We start from the raw sequence: 21572 nt of genomic DNA on the forward strand, positions 1-21572 counted from the left end.
CACCCCAAAAAGCTTTCAAACTTTAATGCTCTGCCCCTCTTGTCCTGAACCCTCTGAGAGGCAATGATTTCTTTGTGTACCCCATCCAGTCCTCTAACCATCTTAAACCTCATCAATTCTCCTTTTTTTTACCTGTAATCACTACCATTTTCAAAATTGGTGCTAATGCATTCTAATCCAAAAATGCAACTAGCTTAAAGACAAGTATTTGAAAGTATTATTGCCTGTAACTCTGTGCCCAACTTATCTGTTTGAATCTTTCTGTTCTGGGTTTTGCATACGACACATTAGTAAGATAACCATGGCCTCAGTCATAAAAGACATCTGAAATAACTGACCGAGCTTGCTTTCTCTCTTACCGCCTTGAACCGTTTCTAGCATCTGATGTGTTTAACGATTGATGCTGTCCTCCAGTACACGTTCATTCTCTAGCTGTGTGGGATTGTGTGTTTTCCCCCTTCACTCATGGGTCACAGCCAGTCAATCCCCAGCAATCACCTTGCTATTTTTTCCCCACATTTGCCGATAGAGGCCCTCCAAGGATCTAGCCTGGCCTACTGTTGCTCATCCCTGTGGTACTACATGTTTAAAATCAGTTAACTTTCTATCCGTACACTCCCAAGCCCGAGCTTTTCTGCTATCTACTACTTTTTCTCCTGGTCCTGGATGGATGACATATTCCTCCATCAAATTTCAGGAAAATCAAAGCCATTGTTCTTGCCATTTGCTTGAAAACCTATCTGTTTCGAAGTCAATTTGCTGTTGCTCACTTAAGTGACCAAATAAATCTTGGGATGTGATGTTTAATGCTGAGCTGAGTTTAGAATCCTGCATCATGTCCATGACAGAAACTACCTGTTTTCATTTACATACATTGTCTGCTTTGCATAAAATCTATTCCCAGTTTTTTGCTGTCTCTAGGAGGTTATTCCAATGCTCTTTGTGCTGCTCTTTGTTTATGTAATGAAGGTGCTCAATGTATTTTATATTGTTAGTTTCTTTTCACCTTCGGATGTGAGAAGCTGAGTTACAGATGACTTGGTTATTCCAGTTGTTCATGGGTCGAGTATAACCTATTTAGATTTGGTCCTACAGTGCAGCTGTGAAGTAATTAAGATAATCCTTGCTTTCCGTTTAGCACAAATTAGGTTCCTGCTCTCCCTTGCAATGGCATGTTTCCAATGAATTTCAGGAAAGATGGGATTAAAGGATCCATCAATAAAGTCTGTGGGCATAGATCAATCTCTTTCAGGGGTCTGGTTACTAATTGGAGGTGCCAGTTACTCTTAAGATTCAGTACCTATGCTTGTACGCCGAACTGCAAAATTGCCAATCTTGATTAGTGGAACAGATGGCTCTTTTCTGACATTGTGCCTGGAAAGTAAAGATCTTGAAGGTGTGATACTTATAATTGATATGAAAAATATAACAATTTGCTTAATGAAAGAGAGAGCATGCTCTATCCTTAAATCTTTTAAACCAAGTGTAAATCCAGAAATGTCTCAGTCGGTTTTGCTAGTTTTCAATCTACACGCTGTTATGGCACTTGCACTGTTACAGTAATCCTGTTAAACTAATGTTAAGTTTTACAATAATAACCACAAATCACTAAGTCATTGTGTGTAATTTCTCTGCAATATTAAAAGCAAATGTCATGTTAAAAGTAAAGAGGACCTGGCAAATGGGGCAACAGGATGAGAAAGTAATATATCATTATAGAAAATTTGATGCAGAAATTAGCTAAGCACCCATTGTAATTCCTGAAATTCCCTACTTGTTCAATGTGAATGTCTTTTTTCATAGCTGATTGCATGTTCTTAATGCACTAGCAAAATTCATGTGGCATATGTCACGAAGATAGTTGGACAATGTAATCAAGGTGCATAATATTGGGTACATATTGCTCAAATATCATAAATGAACAGTAACTGAGGCTTTATACGTAATGTTTCTTTGAAGATATGGAAGTTGTATTTAAGGAAGATGGTTCTGGAGATTGACTGATCGCATTTTGTTTTGTTACAGTGCGTGGATCAAAGTAGACCAACTTAAATCCTATCACCTTCACAAGGAGGAAATGATAAAATCTACCAAAGGGAAACGCTTTCAACAGGCAGTGGATGCAGTTGAGGAATTTATTAAATCAAAGGTAAGGCGTGCTATCATCCAATGGACCAAAAACAGTGACAGAAAAAACAAGTCGGAGTTTCACATTATTGTGTATTTAAACTAGTTTGAACACAAAGTTCCCTTGTGTTCTGGGATCATAGCAGTTAATTTTGTTCTAAAATTGCATTCTTGGCTGGTATTGACACTGCAGTGATTGGGGAGGTTGTTATTCTGCATTGGAACAATCTTGCAGCTTAAGAAATTTCATTACAAAAACAAAACCTGCAAATAAGTAGGAAATGTGAAATTTGAACGCCTGAACATTACATTTAGCTCTCTGGTTGACCAATAAGACATAAGACCAGAAATGAGCCACTCTGTCCATCAAATCTGCTCCGTTGCTCAGTTAGATCGCAGCTGATCTGATAATCCATAACTTTGCTTTCTGGCTTTTCTCTATCAGCCTTCATTCCCTTCTCGATTTAAAAATCTGTCTGATTCAGTCCTGAATATACTTTTGACAGTCCTCCATGGTAAAGAATTCCACAGACTCACTAACTTTAGAGCATAAATTCCTTGTCTCTGTCTTAAATGCGCAACTGCTTATTCTGAAATTAAGGACGCTTCCCGTTTTTGTAAATTCCAATAAGTACAGGCCCAATCTACTCAGCCCTCTTCTCATAAAACAATCCTTCCGTATTCAGGACCAGTCTAGTGAACCTTCTCTGGGCCAATGATTATATATCTTTGCTTAGATACAGAGACGAAAGTTTTATGCATGATATTCCAACTGACTTCTGACAAATAACTTGTATAGTTTAGCAAAACATCTGTACTTTTATAATTTATTCCCTTTGGAAAAAAGCCAACATTTTAACTGCCTTCCCTATTGCCTGCTGAACCTGTCGATGCTAGCTTTTTGTGATTCTTGCATGAGGACTTCTAAGTGCCTCTTCTCTGTGTCAAATAATATGTGGATCCTTTATTTTTCCTGCCAAAGTGCATAATCTCCCAGTTCCCTACGTTACATTTTGTCTGTCAAGTTTTTGTCCACTCCCTTAATTTCCCATGAAGGATACATTAAATGAAATAAATTGTGAATTTGCTCAAAATATTGAGTAAATACTGAAGCTACTGTGTTTGCTCTGTGCTCCGAACTCCGTTCCATAGCTACTGACCCCATTTCCTGTGCCTGGCAATAAATTGAAAATGAATGAGTTTGTTTGCAGCCATGGCATCACATTTGATCCTGAGATGAGTTTTCACCTTCTCTTGTGCCATCTCTAGGGTTGCCTTTTTCATCTCCATAATAATGCTGTGGGAGCACTGATTCAAATCCCATCACGACAGCTGGCAAATTTTAAATTGAATTAACAAACTTGGAATTGAAAACAAGTCTCCACAAGGGTGACTGTGAAACTAACATCTGATATCGTAAAGTCCCAAATGATTTACTCGTACTAAATCTGGTGCTATGGCCTGATCTGCCCCCACATGTGAGTCCAAACCTAGAGCAATGTGCTTGACTCTTAACTAGACCTATAATGCCTAACAGCTCACTCAGTTCAGGAACAATTTGGGATGAAGAACAAATTCTGGCCAAATCGGCAACGCCAGTATCCAATGATAGAATAAAAACTGTAGCATCAAGAAATTTCAAGTTGACAATGAAGTCAAAATGGGTTTAAAGGTATACTTAATAAATTTGTTCAAGCACAGTTGGACAATTACTGTAAGGGATAATTATTGTGATGTGTTTGGAGCACAAGAGTTTTGACGATTTGCTCTTAATCTTAAATATTAATTGTGATACTTGGTAACGTAATGGAAATTGAATCAATTAGCAATGTCTTGATGCCTCTTTGATACTAATCTTTAATAGTTGATAAATAGGAGAGTTCTAGGGGCAAACGGTCAGTTCTGCAGGCTGTTGGAGACCGGGTTCACTGCAGTTGAGGATGGCAATGTGGGCACTGGTGTTTATATTAGAAAATTCATGAAAAGTCCATGCAAAATTGACATTTTCATACATGAACTTGTTTAGAGGGCGGAAGCATATGTTGGAATGTACTGATGTAAATGTCTTCAATCCAGATTTTTATTACATTTTATTATAAATTCTTATTTATATGTGTGTGTGTGTGTGTGTGTAAGTTTGTCACTGTAATTGTACTCTTCTGCCAATTGTAAGGTTGTTGAGCTCATGCTAGATGGAGTCTGTCATTACACAATATCAGGCTTAGGTGGACAGTTTCCATTATAAACGAGGATGAGAGAATTTATAATGTTAAAATTTGACGGTTAGGCTCAGATGCATGGTTTTAATACATTGCTAATTACACAAAGTGTGTTATTCTCTTGTCTGTCTCCTTTGTCTTTGCCTTGTTGCTTTTCGCTGTTGTTTCTTTGGCAGTCCTGCAACTTCTGTCCTCTTTTTCTTGTGTGTTGTATATTCTTTCTTTGGGATGCTATGATTTGGTGTGGCTCAAAAAGAGTTACTATGGATGTCCAATCTCTGCTTTTAGGTTTGGGACTGCGTGGAAATTATGCCCTCAACCATTCCTTTCTCCAGCTCCCTTGTACTTCACTGACTCTTCCAAACGCCCTATGTACTCATCACTGTCACAACTTTAACTCTGCCTCTGTCCTTTCTGTTCCCACTGGTGCTCAATGCACTGACTTCCCTTTTCCCTTCCTGTTTCCCTCAGGTTTTAAGATTCAACTTTTTAAATAAAGTATGTAAGAAAGGAAACTGCTTTTCCATTTCTGTCTTGTGGGTATTAGAAAGTAGAAGCACTATTTCACAGCTGTATGCAATCAGCATTGTCTTTCTGTCAAAATGACACCAATGAGACCACCAGTGCCTGCAAGATTGTTATCTGATAACTCGCACCTGTGTCTGACCTTTTTGTGTCAGATCATGTTTGTGTTTTGCATATTTGATAGATAAATCTTCCAATAATGTTGAATAGCAAAAATGATTTATCTATAAACTATATTCTTTTCTCTCTATTCACTCAAACATATAATTCCAGCCACTTGCACATCCTCAACCTAATCACTCCACCAACGGTGGCCTTGCCTTCATTCATCACGGCATGAAGCCCAAGGCCCATGAACTCGTTTTGGTTCTTTGAGATGTTCATTGACCAAGGTTTTGATCACCTGTTACAATATTTATTTGGCGATCAAATCCTGATTTATATTGCAATGATGCATCTAGGGATGTTTTTACGTACCATACAAGTTAAACTGCTGTGCTTCACCATTTTCAGTCTTCCTTTTTTGTTTCCTTGGGGTTATTCTACTCCCTTCTCTTAGCATTAATGTTTTATATTCTTAAAAAAAGAAGAGGTGGAGGTATCTTCTCTTAAAATTAGGACTCTTTTTCTGGACACCTCTTATATCCAGCACCACAAAACAAGTCTGTAAATGATCTCTTGTTCCTGTAATGGACTGTGACATGAATTTATGTACATTGGTTAGGGAATCAAATCACTGTAATTAGTTTGTTAAATTAAGATGAGGCTCATCAGTTTCTCGTAATCTTCAGATAAGGGAATAATAAGTGATATATTTATACTATGAAGAAGTAAACCCGCAAATTGTGATTTTTTTTAATATTAGAATAAAGCAATAAAATGTCAATATAACAAATTCTGCTTCTCAACAGATCATTGGAAAATCAATCTGAATATATGTTTAAAAGTGAGCTCTTGCTAACTCTGAATACTGAGCTTGGTCCGATGTCTATGTAAAAATTAGGACACAAGATTCAACTAGCCATGTTGGATCTTCAGCCTGTAACTCCCTAATGACTCTGAATAGCTGGAAGAGCACAGCCTGAAATGTACCTCATTTGAATTTCAAAGCTCAAATGTGGAAAATCAAATGGCTGCTCTCATTATCAAACAAAGCTGATCAAAAGGATGCAGTTTCCTGAATGTCAGCCACATACTGGACACATTCATTTAGAACACTTAACAAAGCCCTTTTGTTTTACATTTAATTATTACCAGCAAAAAACAATGTGTATTTAATGTCTTTTTACTGGCTTCACAATCAACATACTCTTTTTGGAAGTCTACACATGTGGTGCTTAAATTATTTTGCGTTGTCACTTGGAGGTCCATTGTGCCTGACCAATGTGGGAATTGATGCATGTTTTTTTGTCGCAGAATGGGTGTGGGTTGGCAGGAGCGTTGTTTATAATGTAATCTTGCATCCACACTCGCTTCTGAGGGGACACGAAAGACCCCTTCCAGCTCAAATGCGCAGGTCCTTCAGAAAATCAAAACACCTCGTCCCCTCAAATTTCTAGTTTAGAATAATATCAATAAAGCAGACACGACTGATTAAATAGAATTAATAGCAACAGTTCCACTTTCAATAGATGTGGAAAATATTATAATTAGTATGCACGCTTATGGGGTAGCACACAACTGCATTTATTTGAGTTGAGCTTTGGATTAATTTTTTGAAAATTCTGCATGTTTACTAAACTTTATGATAGATTGTTTACAAAGATTTGGCCTTAGGGTGGGACGGTGGTTAGCACTGCTGCCTCACGGCACCAGGGACTCGGGTTCGATTCTAGCTTTGGATGACTGTCTGTGTGCAGTTTGCACATTCTCCCTGTGTCTGTGTAGGTTTCCTCTGGGTGCTGCGGTTTCCTCCCACAGTCCAAAGATGTGCAGGCCAGGTGAATTGGCCGTGGTAAATTTTCTGTATTTTTCAGTGATGTATAGCTTATGTGGGTTCCAGGCGGCTGGGTCGAGGTGGGATGCTGTGAAGGTCGGTGTGGAGTTGTTGGACTGAAGGGACTGTTCCCACACTGTAGGTATTCTAAGTTTAAATTAATGTGAATCCATTGAAATAACTTTTAACAATTGTTACTGCATCAAATAAGGGACAATCAACTGGGTTTTTGGCTAAAAGCATGTGATTGCCTTTACTTCTGACTAATTTATTTTCAGGTATCTGCTCTTGCCTCATCAGAAGATAAAAACAGGCACTTTTCATCTGACAGTAAAAGACAGAATTTCTCCGCAACAGAAATTTCAGAGCACAGTACAAGGAAAAGGGGTCGGCCACCAAAGGAGGAAAAGGTTGGTTTTGGGTAGAGACAATTCCAGTTGCATGGTGTTGAAATTTTTTTGTCTTAAATTTGTATTCTCCCTATGGAATTTCCTCCCTGGAAGTTGTGGGTCTACCTGCAGCATGTGGACTGCAGCCACTCAAGATATGTGCAATTGGAACATCTCATGGAGGAATTAAAACATCTATGCAATTAAATAAGTTGATGAAAACATGGTAATGTTTTTACAGGAAATATATGGCTTCTTTTTAAAATGTAGTGATCTTTATGTTTTCTTCCTTCCACTTTAAGGATGCTTTCCCTGAGCCATCCACAGTGAAAAGATTGGTTACGGGTCCAGTCGCAGGATACAAATGGAAGGTGAGCCACAAATTTCTTAAAGTCAGAGGTTTGTAGTTTTAGGCTGTTATTGACACATCAGTGATTAGAGGACTGGACTTGTGCAGTTGTGCTGGCTAGGGTTTTGGCAGTAAATCTAGGGAACCTGGATCTGTATTTTGGTTTCTGAAACTTTACTAGCTGGTAATTCTAGAATATTATTGCCATTAAGTCATAAGTTATTGGTTGATTTTCTTCAATCAGAAAACTATATGGATATTTTGTACTATGTCCAGCTGCAGCATCTGACATAATGTGTGTTATTCATGCTGCCCTTCCGAAAATTTAGCTTGTGCAGCCCAGGTCTGGCTCCTAAAGCGAAGTATGCTTGCCAAACTCTGTACTGGTCTTCACAGGTTAAAAAGCAATCTATGTTGTGTAGGATATTATGTGCCTGGGTTGGAACCTTTGTTTTTAATTTCTCAACCACTGATAAGAGCGAGCTTGTCCCCAGTTATTGTCATTTTAAAAGTTTTTAAAACTTTAACTTGCTTGCTGAAATTTTTCAATCCCTGTTGTTTCTGTTGAGGCTTGATATAGAGGATTAGAACAGTTTTCAACAAGTCCACAGTGATAAATAAATCCTTGTATTCTCTGATTATAACACACTCTCGTCTTCGGGAGTTGAAAATATTCACTATACTAATCCCAACTTGTTTTCATTTGGGTGCCAGGCGTTTTGTAACAGAAACTGCCTGTAATGCGTGGTATCGCGAGCGATGACTGAATGTTTACAAAGTGGCAACTGTGTTTGACAGGAAATATTATTTTGATCAAGCTGTATTAAGTTCGGGTTTTTGTCTTCAAGTGTTTTGTTTAATTTCCACTGGAATAAAAAAAACAGGCTGGTAGACTACTAGATAGAATAGATGTGGAAGCTTGATAGGCCAGGGATGGAAAGAAGTTAGCACATTTGAGTATTTCACAAGTTCAGAAGTCTTTTTAATGTCCAAGAAAACATTGCTTGCCTTTAGAGCATTGCTGAAGTTAGAACTTGACAAAGTGTAGCATTTCATTCTTCATAATTAAGCATTTTGGCTTTTATAACTCAAGTTACATCCTACATAACCAACTTCACCATCTGTTTGCTGAAAACTGCAAGATTAGTCATGGACAACTTGGTTTACACAATATGTAAACAGTTATAATGTAGAATACTGTACCTGCTGGAACGGCTAGAATTTTAGTTTGATAGCTTGAAAAACTCCAGGGTCTACGTACTTTTTAGGAACTCCTAATGTGTGAGAGGGCTGAAGTGTTGCAATGTTTTCATAAAACAGAACAATACAGCACAGAACAGGCCCTTCAGCCCTCAATGTTGCGCCGACCTGTGAACTAATCTAAGCCCCTCCCCCCTACACTAACCCATCATCATCCATATGCTTATCCGAGGACTGTTTAAATACCCCTAATGTGGCTGAGTTAACTACATTGGCAGGCAAGGCTTTCCACACCCTTACCACTCTCTGAGTAAAGAACCTGCCTCTGACATCTGTCTTAAATCTATCACCCCTCAACTTGTAGCTATGCCCCCTTGTACAAGCTGAAATCATCATTCTCAGAAAAAGACTCTCACTGTCCACCCTATCTAATCCTCTGATCATCTTGTACGTCTCTATTAAATCCCCTTTTAGCCGCCTTCTCTCCAATGAGAACAGACCGAAGTCCCTCTGCCTTTCTTCGTAGGGCCTGCGCTCAAGACCAGGCAACATCCTGGTAAATCTCCTCTGCACCTTTTCCAATGCTTCCACGTCCTTCCTGTAATGGGGCGACCAGAACTGTGCACAATATTCCAAATGAGCGTTTTGTACAATTGCAGCATGACATCACGGCTCCGGAACTCAGTCCTTGTACCAATAAAACTAACCCACCGTAAGACTTCTTAACAGCACTATCAACCTGGGTGGCAACTTTCAGGGATCTATGTACATGGACACCAAGATCCCTCTGCACATCCACACGACCAAGAATCTTTCCATGGACCCAGTATTCTGCCTTCCTATTATTCTTCCCAAAGTGAATCACCTCACATTTATCCGCATTGAACTCCATTTTCCACCTTTCAGTCCAATTCTGCCGTTCATCCAAGTCTCCCTGCAACCTGCAACATTCTTCCACACTGTCCACCACTCCACCGACTTCAGTGTCATCTGCAAACTTAACAACCCATCCACCTAAGCCTGCGTCCAAGTCATTTATAAAAATGACAAACAGCAGTGGTCCCAAAACAGATCCTTGAGGCACTGCACGAGTGACCTGACTCCAGGCTGAATATTTTCCATCAACCACCACTTGTTGCCTTCTTACAGAAAGCCAGTTTCTAATCCAAACTGCTAAATCTCCCTCAATCCCGTACCTCCATATTTTCTCCAATAGCCTACCATATGGAACCTTATCAAAGGCTTTACTGAAGCCCATGTGCACCATGTCAACTGCCCTACCCTTATCCACATGCTTGGTCACCTTGTCAAAAAACTCAATGAGGTTAGAGAGACACGACCTGCCCTTGACGAATCCATGCTGACTATCTCCAATCAAATTGTTGCTTGCTAGATGATGATAAATCCTATTTCTTATAATCCTTTGCAAAACTTTTCTTACATCAGACGTAAGGCTCACAGGCCTATAATTACCTGGATCATCCCTACTGCCCTTCCTGAGCAAGGGCACAACATTTGCAATCCTCCAGTCTGCTGGCACTAAACCTGTAGACAATGAGGACTCAAAGATCAAGGCCAAAGGCTCTGCCACCTCCTCCCTAGCTTCCCAGTGAATCCTTGGAAACATCCCATCCAGCCCAGGGGATTTATCTACATTCACACCTTCTAGAATTGATAACACCTCCTCATTACTAACCTTAATCCTTTCAATTCTAGTAGCCTGTAACTCGGTCATCTCCTCTACAATATTCTCCGGCTCCTCAGTGAAAACAGATGAGAAATATTCGTTTAGCACCTCTCCGTTCTCCACAGGGTCCACACACAACTTCCCACTTCTGTCTTTGACTGGCCCTATTCCTACCCTAGTCATCCTCTTATTCCTCACATACCTGTAGAAAGCTTTAGGGTTCTCCTTTGTTCTACCTGCTAACGTCTGCTCATGTCCCCTCCTTGCTGTTCTTAACTCTCTCTTTAAATCCTTCTTAGCTAATCTGTAACTCTCCATCGCCTCATCTGAACCATCTTGTCTCATCGTCACGTAAGCCTCCGTCTTCCGCTTCACAAGAGATACAATTTTTTTAGTAAACCATGGTTCCCTTACCTTATCGCTTCCTCCCTGCATGACAGGGACATACCTATCAAGGTCACGCAATATCTGTTCCTTAAACCAGCTCCACATTTCGAATGTCCCCATCCCTGCATTTTGCTAACCCTTTCTATGCCTCCTAAGTCTTGTCTAATCGCCCATCTATAACTCTAGCCCTGTGGCATGGCCCTATCCCTTTCCATTGCTAAACTAAACATAACTAAATTATGGTCACTCTCTCCAAAGTGCTCACCTACCACTAAATCAAACACCTGGCCTGGCTCATTACCAAGTACCAGATCCAGTGTGGCCTCCCCTCTTGTCGGACCTTCGACGTATTGTGTCAGGAAACCCTCCTGCACACGTTGGACAAAAACTGATCCATCTGACGTACTAGAGTTAGAGCATTTCTAGTCAATGTTAGAGAAGTTAAAGTTTCCCATAATGACCACCCTGTTCTTTTCACTTCTGCCCAGAATAGTTTTGCCAATCCTCTCCTCCACATCCCTGGATCTTTGCGGAGGCCTATTAAAAACCCGCAGCAGTGTTACCTCTGCTCTACTGTTTTTGACCTCAGCCCATACCACCTCAATAGACAAGTCCTCATCAAAAGTTATTTCGGCCACCGTTATACTATCCTTGACTAACAAAGCCACACCTCCCCCTCTTTTACCACCTTCCCTGATCTTAATGAAAGGTCTAAACCGTGGAACCTGCAACATCCATTCCAGACCCTGCTCTATCCATGTCTCTGAAATGGACACAACATTGAAGTCCCAGGTACCTATCCATGCTGCAAGCTCACCTACCTTATCCGAATACTCCTGGCGGTGAAGTAGACACTTCAATCCAGCTTGCTGTTTGCCGGCACACTCCTGTGACAGTGAGGTCCTGTCCATTTCCTCTCTACTCTCCTCCTCCTGTGTACTAGAACTACACCTCAGTTTCCCATCCCCCTTCTGAGCTAGTTTAAATCCACCTGAATAGCACTAGCAAATTTCCCACCCAGGATATTAGTGCCCCTCTGGTTCAAGTGGAGACCGTCCTGTTTGTCGAGGTCTCACCTTCCCCAGAATGAGCCCCAATTGTCCATGTACCTGAAGCCCTCCCTCCTGCACCATCCTTGCAGCCACATGTTCGGCTGAAATCTCTCCCTGTTCTTTGCCTCAATATCACGTGGCACAGGTAACAAACCAGAGATAACCACTCTGTTTGTTCCAGCTCTCAGCTTCCACCCTAGCTCCCTGAAATCCTGCCTGACATCCCTATCCCTCTTTCTACCTTTGTTGTTGGTGCGTGTGTGGACCACGACTTGGGGCTGGTCACCCTCTCCCTTCAGGACCCCAAAGACATGATCCGAGACATCATGGACCCTGGCACTTGGGAGGCAACACACCAACCGTGAGTATCTTTCGTTCCCAACAAACCTTCTATCAGTCCCTCTAACTATTGAGTCCCCAATGACTAACACAACTGTAATAGAATAATTACGATGGAACAGTTAAAAGTTTTTAAGAACCAAAAGAACTGCGGATGCTGTAAATCAGGAACAAAAACAAAGTTGCTGGAAAAGCTCAGCAGGTCTGGCAGCATCTGTGGAGGAGAAAACAGAGTTAATGTTTTGGGTCCGGTGACTCTTCCTCAGAACTAGAAATAGTTCTTCGTGTATCTGTGTGTGCAAGTGTAGTGCAATGAAAATAATAATTCAGTTTAACAATGGATATGTTGACACATTGAGAGGATATTGGCATTTGACTAAAATTAATATAATTCCTTGTATGTGCACAACGTTTGTGATTGTGAAGGGAGTGTTTCAAATTCAGGGTTCTTGTCTTACATATTTACTTGATGTACAGTTGTGATCATCATTCCCATTAGCAGTCTGAGCACCTTGAGTTCAGGGCCGTAGAGTATACTGTAACCCTGATGGATAACAACAGTGTCCTCTTAAAATAGATTTTGGTGGTGTTTTGCATATATGTTTCTGCACGTTCTTTGAACGTATTTCTAGAGCCAGGTATAAATCATGATATTGTTTTATTTCACAGCAAGCAAGTTTGCAAACTAAGTATCAACAAACAGACGCAATGTGTGCAATTTGACTTTATGTAATAGTACAAAATAATGTGCTCCCATTCCCTACAGCAGGTTATCCTTGTAGATGTGAACAGACATACTTCAAAATATTCTGTCCTTCCTGAATGTAAGGAGAACTGGCACTCTCGGCCTTCTTTAAAGGTTTGACTGCACATAGATTTTTCACTTTTAATCCCAGTTCACAGTTTTCAATTAAGCCTTTCCCTTAACTGAGCATCCAGGAGTAGGGTTTATCCCCCTCACTTAGGGAGTGAAATCCTTGGGAATCAATTTCAAAATGGAGTTCAATGGCATTTAATTGTACTTTGTCTCAGTGCCACACTTATTTCAGTGTGTGTGAATGCACTTGACTTTTAAGATGCTTTACAAGATAATGTATGGCTTAGAAAGGATGCACACTGGGAAGTTGTTTCCGTTAGGCGGGGATACTAGGACTTGTGGGCACAGCCTTAGAATTAGAGGGGCTAAATTTGAAACGGAAATGAGAAGACATTTCTTCAGCCAGAGAGTGGTGGGCTTGCGGAATTTATTGCCACGGAGTGCAGTGGAGGCCGGGATGTTAGATGCCTTCAAGGCAGAGATCGATAAATTCTTGATCTCACAAGGAATCAAGGGCTACGGGGACAGTGCAGAGATGTGGAGTTGAAATGCCCATCAGGCATGATTTAAATGGCGGAGTGGACTCGATGGGCAGAATGGCCTTACTTCCACTTCTATCTCTGGTCTTATGCCAATCTTAAGTATTGCTTCCATCTGCCCTGACTTTTCCTGAGGACAAATCATCAGACAATCCAAAATGATGACCTAGGAGCTTCCACGTAGCATTGGGGGAATTGGGGCTGACCCCAATTTGAGTAAGTTTTAGACTGAGCCTAAATTAGTTCAGCTGCCATCTGGTCAATGAATGGAGTTTTGCCAACAGTGCAGAAGTCAGGTTAGTAATTTTGTTGACACCAAAGAATGTTTGTTTTAGGAAAGTAATTTTGACTGGAGAAGATGAACTAGTTAAAGTTTACTAAATTGGTGCATTCAGAATTGGAATCATTAGGGGATAAGTAAATGTAAAATATTTGTTAAAACAGAAGTCACAGTCTCATGATGTATTTCATGCAAATGCATGAATTGATAACAGATTTAGTCAGGAGAAAGCAGAGTCATTAGTGACATTTAAGCGACTGCTGGACATGCACATGGACAGCAGTGAATTGAGGGGAATGTAGTTTAGGTTATTTTATTTTTGGATTAGGATTATTACACGGCATGACATCGTGGGCCGAAGGACCTGCGCTGTGATGTGCTTTTCTACGTTCTATGTTTTTCTATGAGAGTTTGTACAGAATCGAATACCAAAGAACTTAGTGAAATTCTGAAGAAGAGTAAAATTTTTTTCAGCGTATCTCTCTTTAGTTAAATATTGCTTGCTGAATGGTTCCAGTTGTGGCTTTATGTATCTTTTTGGTTGTTGATTTACCCATAATAAACCTAGAGACAAGTAGAGAGAAAATTTCTGGTTCTGTTCTTCCACTCATCACAAATAGAAATCTTCAGTTGTAAGGTCAGAGTATGATTCCTCACCATGCTCAGATTTGGTTTTTCTAATTGCAGCAAGTAAAGGACGACCCTCACTTTCATCACTTTCTGCTCAGTCAGTCTGAGAAGGTAAGATGGTGTATTTAGTGTGCAGTCTAGTAGTACAATTTTTTTTGCAAGTAATAAGCAAAACACCAGACAGCAGAAACCTCTGGTCTCCTTTTTTTTAATCTATGCTTCACTTTTCCATTTTCATTTTCCTAGATTTGTTGCTTCTGTGCTTTACTTCATTGGTGAGAAGACTTTGGTTACCTGCCAGTTTGTTTAATTACCTGACAGTGTAACTGCTGCAGAGAAAGTTGGTGTAGAATTGTTTTTATTTATTGCATTCAGGATTCATGGAGCATCCTGCTTTATTACACAACCAAAGTTATGTTCAGTGCTGGTTTAGTGGAGGTGGTGGCAGAGATGGAATGAAGATGGGTACTTCAGAGACTTGGGCTAATGCTCTGGGGACATGAATTCCAATCACACCATGACAGGTGTTAAAACTTGAATTTAAGTAAAATAGTTTGGAACTGAAAGCTAGTCTTGGTTTTGGTGACCCTGAAACCATCAACGATTGTTGTAAATAAAAATCATCCGATTCACTAACGATCTTTAGGGAAGAGAATTTACCATCCTTAGCTGGTCTGATTGACTTGTGACTCCAGATCCACTGTAATGTAACACTCAGCTGCCCTCTGAAATTGTCTAGCAAACTACTCGGTTCAAAGGGCATTGGAGGATGTCCTCATCTTAAAAAAGAATAAGCAAAGGCAACAATAGGATCTTGTCCTATTGCCAGAACATAACTAGATTAACCTGTTACTGTGCCATAAAAATATTAGTCAGTTAATTTCTGGTGCCTTTACTTTCGCTTAAATATCCTGAAGTTTGAATAAAGTATAAATCCTAACGTTAATTATTTGATTTTTCACACAGTTTTGAAAGTTCATTTAAATTTTAAGAAAATATTGCATATTATTTCACCAGATATTGAAGTCTGTTAAAGTGAGAAAAAGCATTTCTTCAAAGACCTCCTAATGGGACAAATGCTTTTGTAACTAGTAAAGCTTAATGTTTAAAATTTAGGAGCAGCTTTGAGTTTGCAAGTCAGTCTATGGGGAGGGAAATTTAAATAAAATCAAAGACTCATTTTGATGCAAACTGCATTTGTAATGCTAATGATTTGGTGTACTTTAGGCCAGTAAATTCGAATGAAGAGCTAATTTTGCTGTGTTTTAAGGTTGGATAGGGGGTATTGATGATGAATTATCAGCCCTCTCACCCCTCTGAGATGAACCAGAGCATCAGACTTTAGCGAGCAGGCCGATTTAATGGAGAATATAGAAGTCTCAGTCTGTCATTGAGTTGTTCCATTACACTGTGCTGTGGACTTTTGATTCAGTAATCACTGAAATGTAATTGTCAAGGATGTCCCCTGTCAGCCGTTAGAAGCCAGATTTTAAAAGTTAAAGCATCTACAATCAGTGTATTTGGATTTCTAATGGTAATTTGAATACTAATTGTTTCCCAAGAAGACATGCAATCTGGCAAGCATTACGTCATATTAGTGGAGCGTTGCTAAGTATTTCCATTTTTGATTAATTACCAGAACTTTATTTTTAAATAAAATTCAAAAAATTCTATCCAGAATTTTTCAAAATATTTCCATTTCTGCCTTCACTTTATATGCATATATTCACAAACATACAGCACAATACAGGAGCAAGCCCTTCAGCCCACCACGTAGTGTCGACCATGTTGCAATTCTAAACTAATCCCATCTGCCTGTGTGCAGACCATAGCCACCTATTCCCTGAGTGTTTGTGTTGTCTGTCCAATGCTTCTTAAACATTGCTCTCGTTTCTACTTTTACCACCTCCTTTGGTAACATGCTCCAGGCACCCAAAAATGTGCCCCGCACATATTCTTTAAACATATCCCTGCCCCCGCCCCCTCACCTCAAACCTACACCCCCTAGTATTTGTCATTTCCTCCCCAGGAATAAGACTCCAACGATCCACCCTATCCTTGTGCCTCATAATGTTATGTCCTTGTATTGGATCACTCCTCAGCTTCCGATGCTCGAGCGTAAACAATCCGTCTGCCCAACTTCTGATAACTAATACAACCTATTCCATGCAACATCCTGGTAAACTACTTTTGTATCCACTCCAAAACTTCCACATCCTTCCTATTGTGTAGCTATTTTTATGCTCGATGTAAAGTTTTAAAAACATGCCTTAATTTTAGTGTTTTTCATTTCCTTGGCTGTGTGAGAATTCTTTAATGTGATTGGCTGCTTGATGAGAACTGACTCCATGACAGTAATTTCCAATAAAGAATGCTGCAATGCATTGCAGGCAGAGTTCAGACTCTTGCCTCTGAAATTATTATATCTCTCAGCTAAGCTTTCTTTGAGTTCGGTGCTCTCGCTTCACCACCAGCTGCAAACACTGGACTGAAATATTCTTTGAAGGTGTAAGTTAAAACTGGGAGAAATGTTTTCATTTGAAGCAGATGCTGCTGAACATTTATTAGTTGTGATAATTGTGTCGCATAAAGTGTGCTGGTCTTGTGACACAAAATACGACCAAATTACTCAGTTTGCATAGCACGTCTTAAAAGGCTGACTCCTCCAATTGCATATTCCCCTTTTCATTCTGACCCTCCTTGTACCACCACTTTCGTTGAGAACTGAAATGAGCAAATTGCACTCTAGCTGTCCCTTTTTGAAGTGTTCTGCAAGGAGATGACCACTAGTTGTTAGCAAACATTGGAGTGCCAGGGCGTGTTTTTCTTATCCATTTGGAAAGCATTACCATTACCAATAATCTAGTGCCTGAAATCAACATGCCCTGTATTTGGTGGTGACAGCAATATTTGGGCATAGCACATTGATACTTTAAATTATGATAACAGTTCAATGTGTTAATCATCCCTTCCCATTCTATATATTCAAAGATTCAACTAAACAGAGACCCATCTGGACTGTGGTTTTGAATATAGAATGGGGGTACTACTTTGTAATCTACAAAAGTAATTTTGCATAAAAGGTAAGGAAAATGCCTGGCGAGTGCTTTTGTACTTAAATAACTGAAAACCACATTTTGTATTTGATTTGGCGTTTAGAGTAAGGCAGATTATTGGGAAAGGAAAGTGAATGGCACCAATAATAACAAGGTGCAAATTAAACATAAATATGAGACTTGGAAAAACACAATATTTCCAAAATCAAATCACGGGTCAAGAAACATGAATAGGGGTGTATTTTTCCAAATGATGAAGTTCACTAGGGAATGCTTAACAAATTTGTGCTGTGTTCTTCAGACGATTTTGTAACTGGCATTGTACCATTTAAGATAATCTATGACCTAATTAGTGAACAACAGAACAATTTAATGGGTATTATTTGAAAGATTAATAGTTGAGAATGGATTTAAATATTCATTTGTTAACCATATCAATTCTAAAATCTATACTATAAACTTAGCAGCCACCTAATGGAAATTGGTGAAAATCATACTTTGTTTTTGCACAAATGTTGGAAGGCTGTAGGCTTCAAAAATCCCAGAACTTTGTAACACTCAAGCAGTGGTCACAATTTATGAATGTAACTGAATGGCCAATGAAATTTTTCAAATTTGATTAAAGAAGTTTTCTTAATTAGGGCCACCATTTGAAAGCTCCATTTGAAACTGTAGTTGTTTGCTTTAGTTTTTTAAGTGGGTGACCTTGACTATATGTATAATAGCACTTTTTAATATAGTGTTCAGTGTAAGCCACTTCAGTTTGAATATTTGTTCTCTGTAAGACTATTTAATGCATTCAGTCACATGAACTTACTGCATTCTTAACGCGGAAGATTAAATTGACATTGGGATAGTGTGATCCAAGCTGTTAGGTTCTCTGTATTTGGTATAAACTTCAGAGTGACCTTGCAACAAAGAATCTTTTAACTTTCTCATCCTATGATTGAAATACATTTTATTTGGAAGTGGGTGGGTAGTAATTTGAGTGATGGGGTCAAGGACAATGTTTTCATTGCTTTTGATGATTACAATAGCTGTTGTCCACATGCGTGCGTGCGTGTGTGTGTTTCTATTTTCATATATAAAGGGGCTGGCTTTAGAGGTTTGTAGAAATGTTCTTTTTAATTAGGCGTCTTATCTGACACCAAAGTAATTGAGATACCGACTTAATGTGTGGACACCTGAAATAATAACCAGATAACACTGTATGTTTATCAGATTGTATTCTGTAAATGCCTGATGAAGTTAAAGCACTTATCACCAAAGAAGTTATTTTCTTTCTGTGGTTCAAAAATATTGATTCCATTTTTATTCATTAACAGTCGGGGTCATGTTCTGCTATCATTCAAAAGCTGAAGACGACTGCTGAAGAGGTTGGTAATATGTTTGTGTTTTTCATTTTTAATTAAGTTTTGGAATAAGACAACTAGAGTTTGCTCTTTGCTCTTGCCCATCCTTCCAAGCAGAATCGTAAAATATTATAAGGCAGAAGGATGTCATTTCCAAGTTTTTTTTCAAGTGCATAAGTTGCCCAGTTTAATCTTGTTCTCATGTTAACTTTCATTCACTTAATGACTCTCCTTGGTCAAGCAACTATTTTCTCCTTTAAAAAAATGGACTTCAAAGGTTTGTGACAATGAAATTCTCATTTCTAGCATTAATAAAAATCAATTTAAATACTGCAATAATTTTTTTAGTTCCGCTTAAATTATTGTTGTGACTAACTCAAAAATTTATTTTGAACCTTCTCAACTCCAGTGCAAATAACTAACTTTCCAGATCTGTTCACACATCCATGCTGTATACTTTTCTGCTTCACAAGTCTACCCTGTATACTTTTCATTGTCCTTCATTTCCTTCTCATGTGATGCCCAAAATTTTACACATTAGTTCAATGTCCACTGATGACTATCTTGCATGTTCAACGTGAACTTCTTCTGTTTCCATGGCTGTAAAACCATGAATTTGCATTATTTCTTGCCCTGTCTTCTCAACTGTTAACTTCTAATGACTGGTAATAGCAGAATCCCTATATTCTCTATTGCATTTAAAGTCTTGCATCTGGTCTCATCACAAACATGGTGGGCCAAAGGGCCTGTAGCTGTACTGCAGTGTTCTGTGTTCTAATGGTATGTTTCCTTTTCTACTATTAGTTAGTTATTCAATGATAGAACTGAATCTGCCAGTACCATTTTTTCCCCCCAAGTTATCTGTGCTGTCGCAGTAAATATAATCATGACAATTTGATATTTCCTGAATCCAGGAAATATATATCTCTGCCTATAGTATCTTTAAGAAGTGAGCATTGGTCATCCTGAAATAGCAATTGCTCCAATGTTTCAGGGTGAGAGGCTGCCATTTACTGTTACCCAGTATTTCTGTCCACCAGTAATCTCTAGCTGATTCTCATAATGCGCTATTCTCTTTACTATGAATTTCTGTATGATGCCTTACCAAACAATTTTTGGAAAGCATAAATTTTTTTTTATATTTGTTAGTTTTATTATGTTCTTTTGGGTTAATCAAATTCAGCCTGTCTTTTAGAAATCCACCTCGAGCCTTCTTGCTCTGACTCGTGTTTCTTTTTGTGCTTTTGTGGTTTATAGACAACCAAAGTATGATCACAGCCTATGATTTTCATCTTTTTTGAAAAGAAATGTCACATTTACTATGTTACCATCCTCTGAGACAATTTTCAATCTCAATCACTCTTCTTAAAATGTTAGTTTATGGGATATGGGTGTCACTGGCCAAACAGCATTTATAGCACATCCCTAATTGCTCTTACTGAGGATTCTTGGGTGTAAATTTTGGATTGTGTTGTTTTCCCACCGAATGCTTGAGCAATTTTGTTTTTCATGCATTTTGTCTTCAAATCGCCGTGTCTCGTATTTATTCCATATCCCACTGCTGGTGCTTCTGAACTTGAGCTTCCTTTTCATTTTAAGCTTGTCTTTTTGTCTAGATGGGAATTAGTTTGCTCCTCTAGATCACAACGTAACTTATTGTTGCGCCTGATGCCTCCTGTGCAATATGACCATAATATGACATCTTCTGTTTCAGTTAAGGTGACTTAAAGTCAGCATTTGTCTGGGAATTTGGTGTCACTTCTGATCCTCCTGGGCTTGGGAATGTTGCAGGAACTCTATTTACAATTGCTGCATTTTTTGTTTCAATATAGGGACCTTTTATATGCACATAACAGATTTATATGACTTAGCATTTATTCCAGAAATAAACCAGATTTCCAGCCTGTTTTATTTGACCAACAATTCATCACAAAAGTAGACGTATTAATAGCAAGGAAAGTACATTTGCAGAAATAGTTGTTGATTATGTTTTAAGATAGGGAAACAATGTCTTAGTTTCAGAATAAAATAATCCTTTTTACACTAACTAATGTCTGCTTTATTATTATCTCAAAATCAGTACATCCTGGAGTGTGATGGCAGGCACTGCACAAACCTTTCATTCTCTGTTTTATGTACATGTGAGAAGGTGGCTTTATGAAATGTTCATTCTACAATAAAGAAGTTGGTGCTAGAGCAAAACAGGCAACAAGGCGGAATTAACCCTGATTCAGCATTGCTTCAGGACCTGTTATCCTTTTGCTGAACTCTGGATATAAGTATTTTGTTAAATTTGCTAACTTGAAACTGAGTGGAGAAAGTTGGCAATTCTGACCTCAAAGGAACTAATTAAGTGTCATCATTCCTAATGTAGCATTCATACCTGTGTAAAAATTTGCATAGTGATAATGGTACACTTTGCACTGTGTATTCAGTTTGTAGCAATGCTGTGTATGTACACATGTATTATTGTTATCCAAAATTTATCCCAATAGTCTTATGATTACACTTAAAATATGGAATTGGTTAAGTTGATCCTTTTAAGGGTTCTTGATTGAAATGTCACCTTGCAAAGTTAATGAGCTATTTTCATTTAATCTCCATAGGAAGCAGAGTCAACATCCATTCAGGCAGCTGACAGTACAGCAACCAATGGTAGTGTGACTCCGACAGACAAAAGGTAAGGGT

The 21572-nt window shown here is 38.9% G+C and overlaps 1 protein-coding gene across 2 annotated transcripts in view; it reads left to right on the forward strand.

Annotated features, from left to right (window-relative positions):
• Window positions 1-21572, forward strand: part of glyr1 (glyoxylate reductase 1 homolog (Arabidopsis)) — a 43581-nt gene that overhangs the window by 2871 nt on the left and 19138 nt on the right. The window contains exons 4-9 of one of the 2 annotated variants that reach the window (XM_048551812.2): window positions 2026-2149; window positions 7086-7217; window positions 7499-7567; window positions 14534-14587; window positions 18858-18908; window positions 21491-21564. In XM_048551812.2, the coding sequence (XP_048407769.1) occupies window positions 2026-2149; window positions 7086-7217; window positions 7499-7567; window positions 14534-14587; window positions 18858-18908; window positions 21491-21564 (504 nt within the window). The remainder of the gene's footprint in view (window positions 1-2025; window positions 2150-7085; window positions 7218-7498; window positions 7568-14533; window positions 14588-18857; window positions 18909-21490; window positions 21565-21572) is intronic. The other variant, XM_048551813.2, reaches the window with a different exon arrangement.

This window comes from Stegostoma tigrinum, chromosome 23, assembly GCF_030684315.1.
Source record: "Stegostoma tigrinum isolate sSteTig4 chromosome 23, sSteTig4.hap1, whole genome shotgun sequence".
NCBI classification, from domain to species: Eukaryota; Metazoa; Chordata; class Chondrichthyes; order Orectolobiformes; family Stegostomatidae; genus Stegostoma; species Stegostoma tigrinum.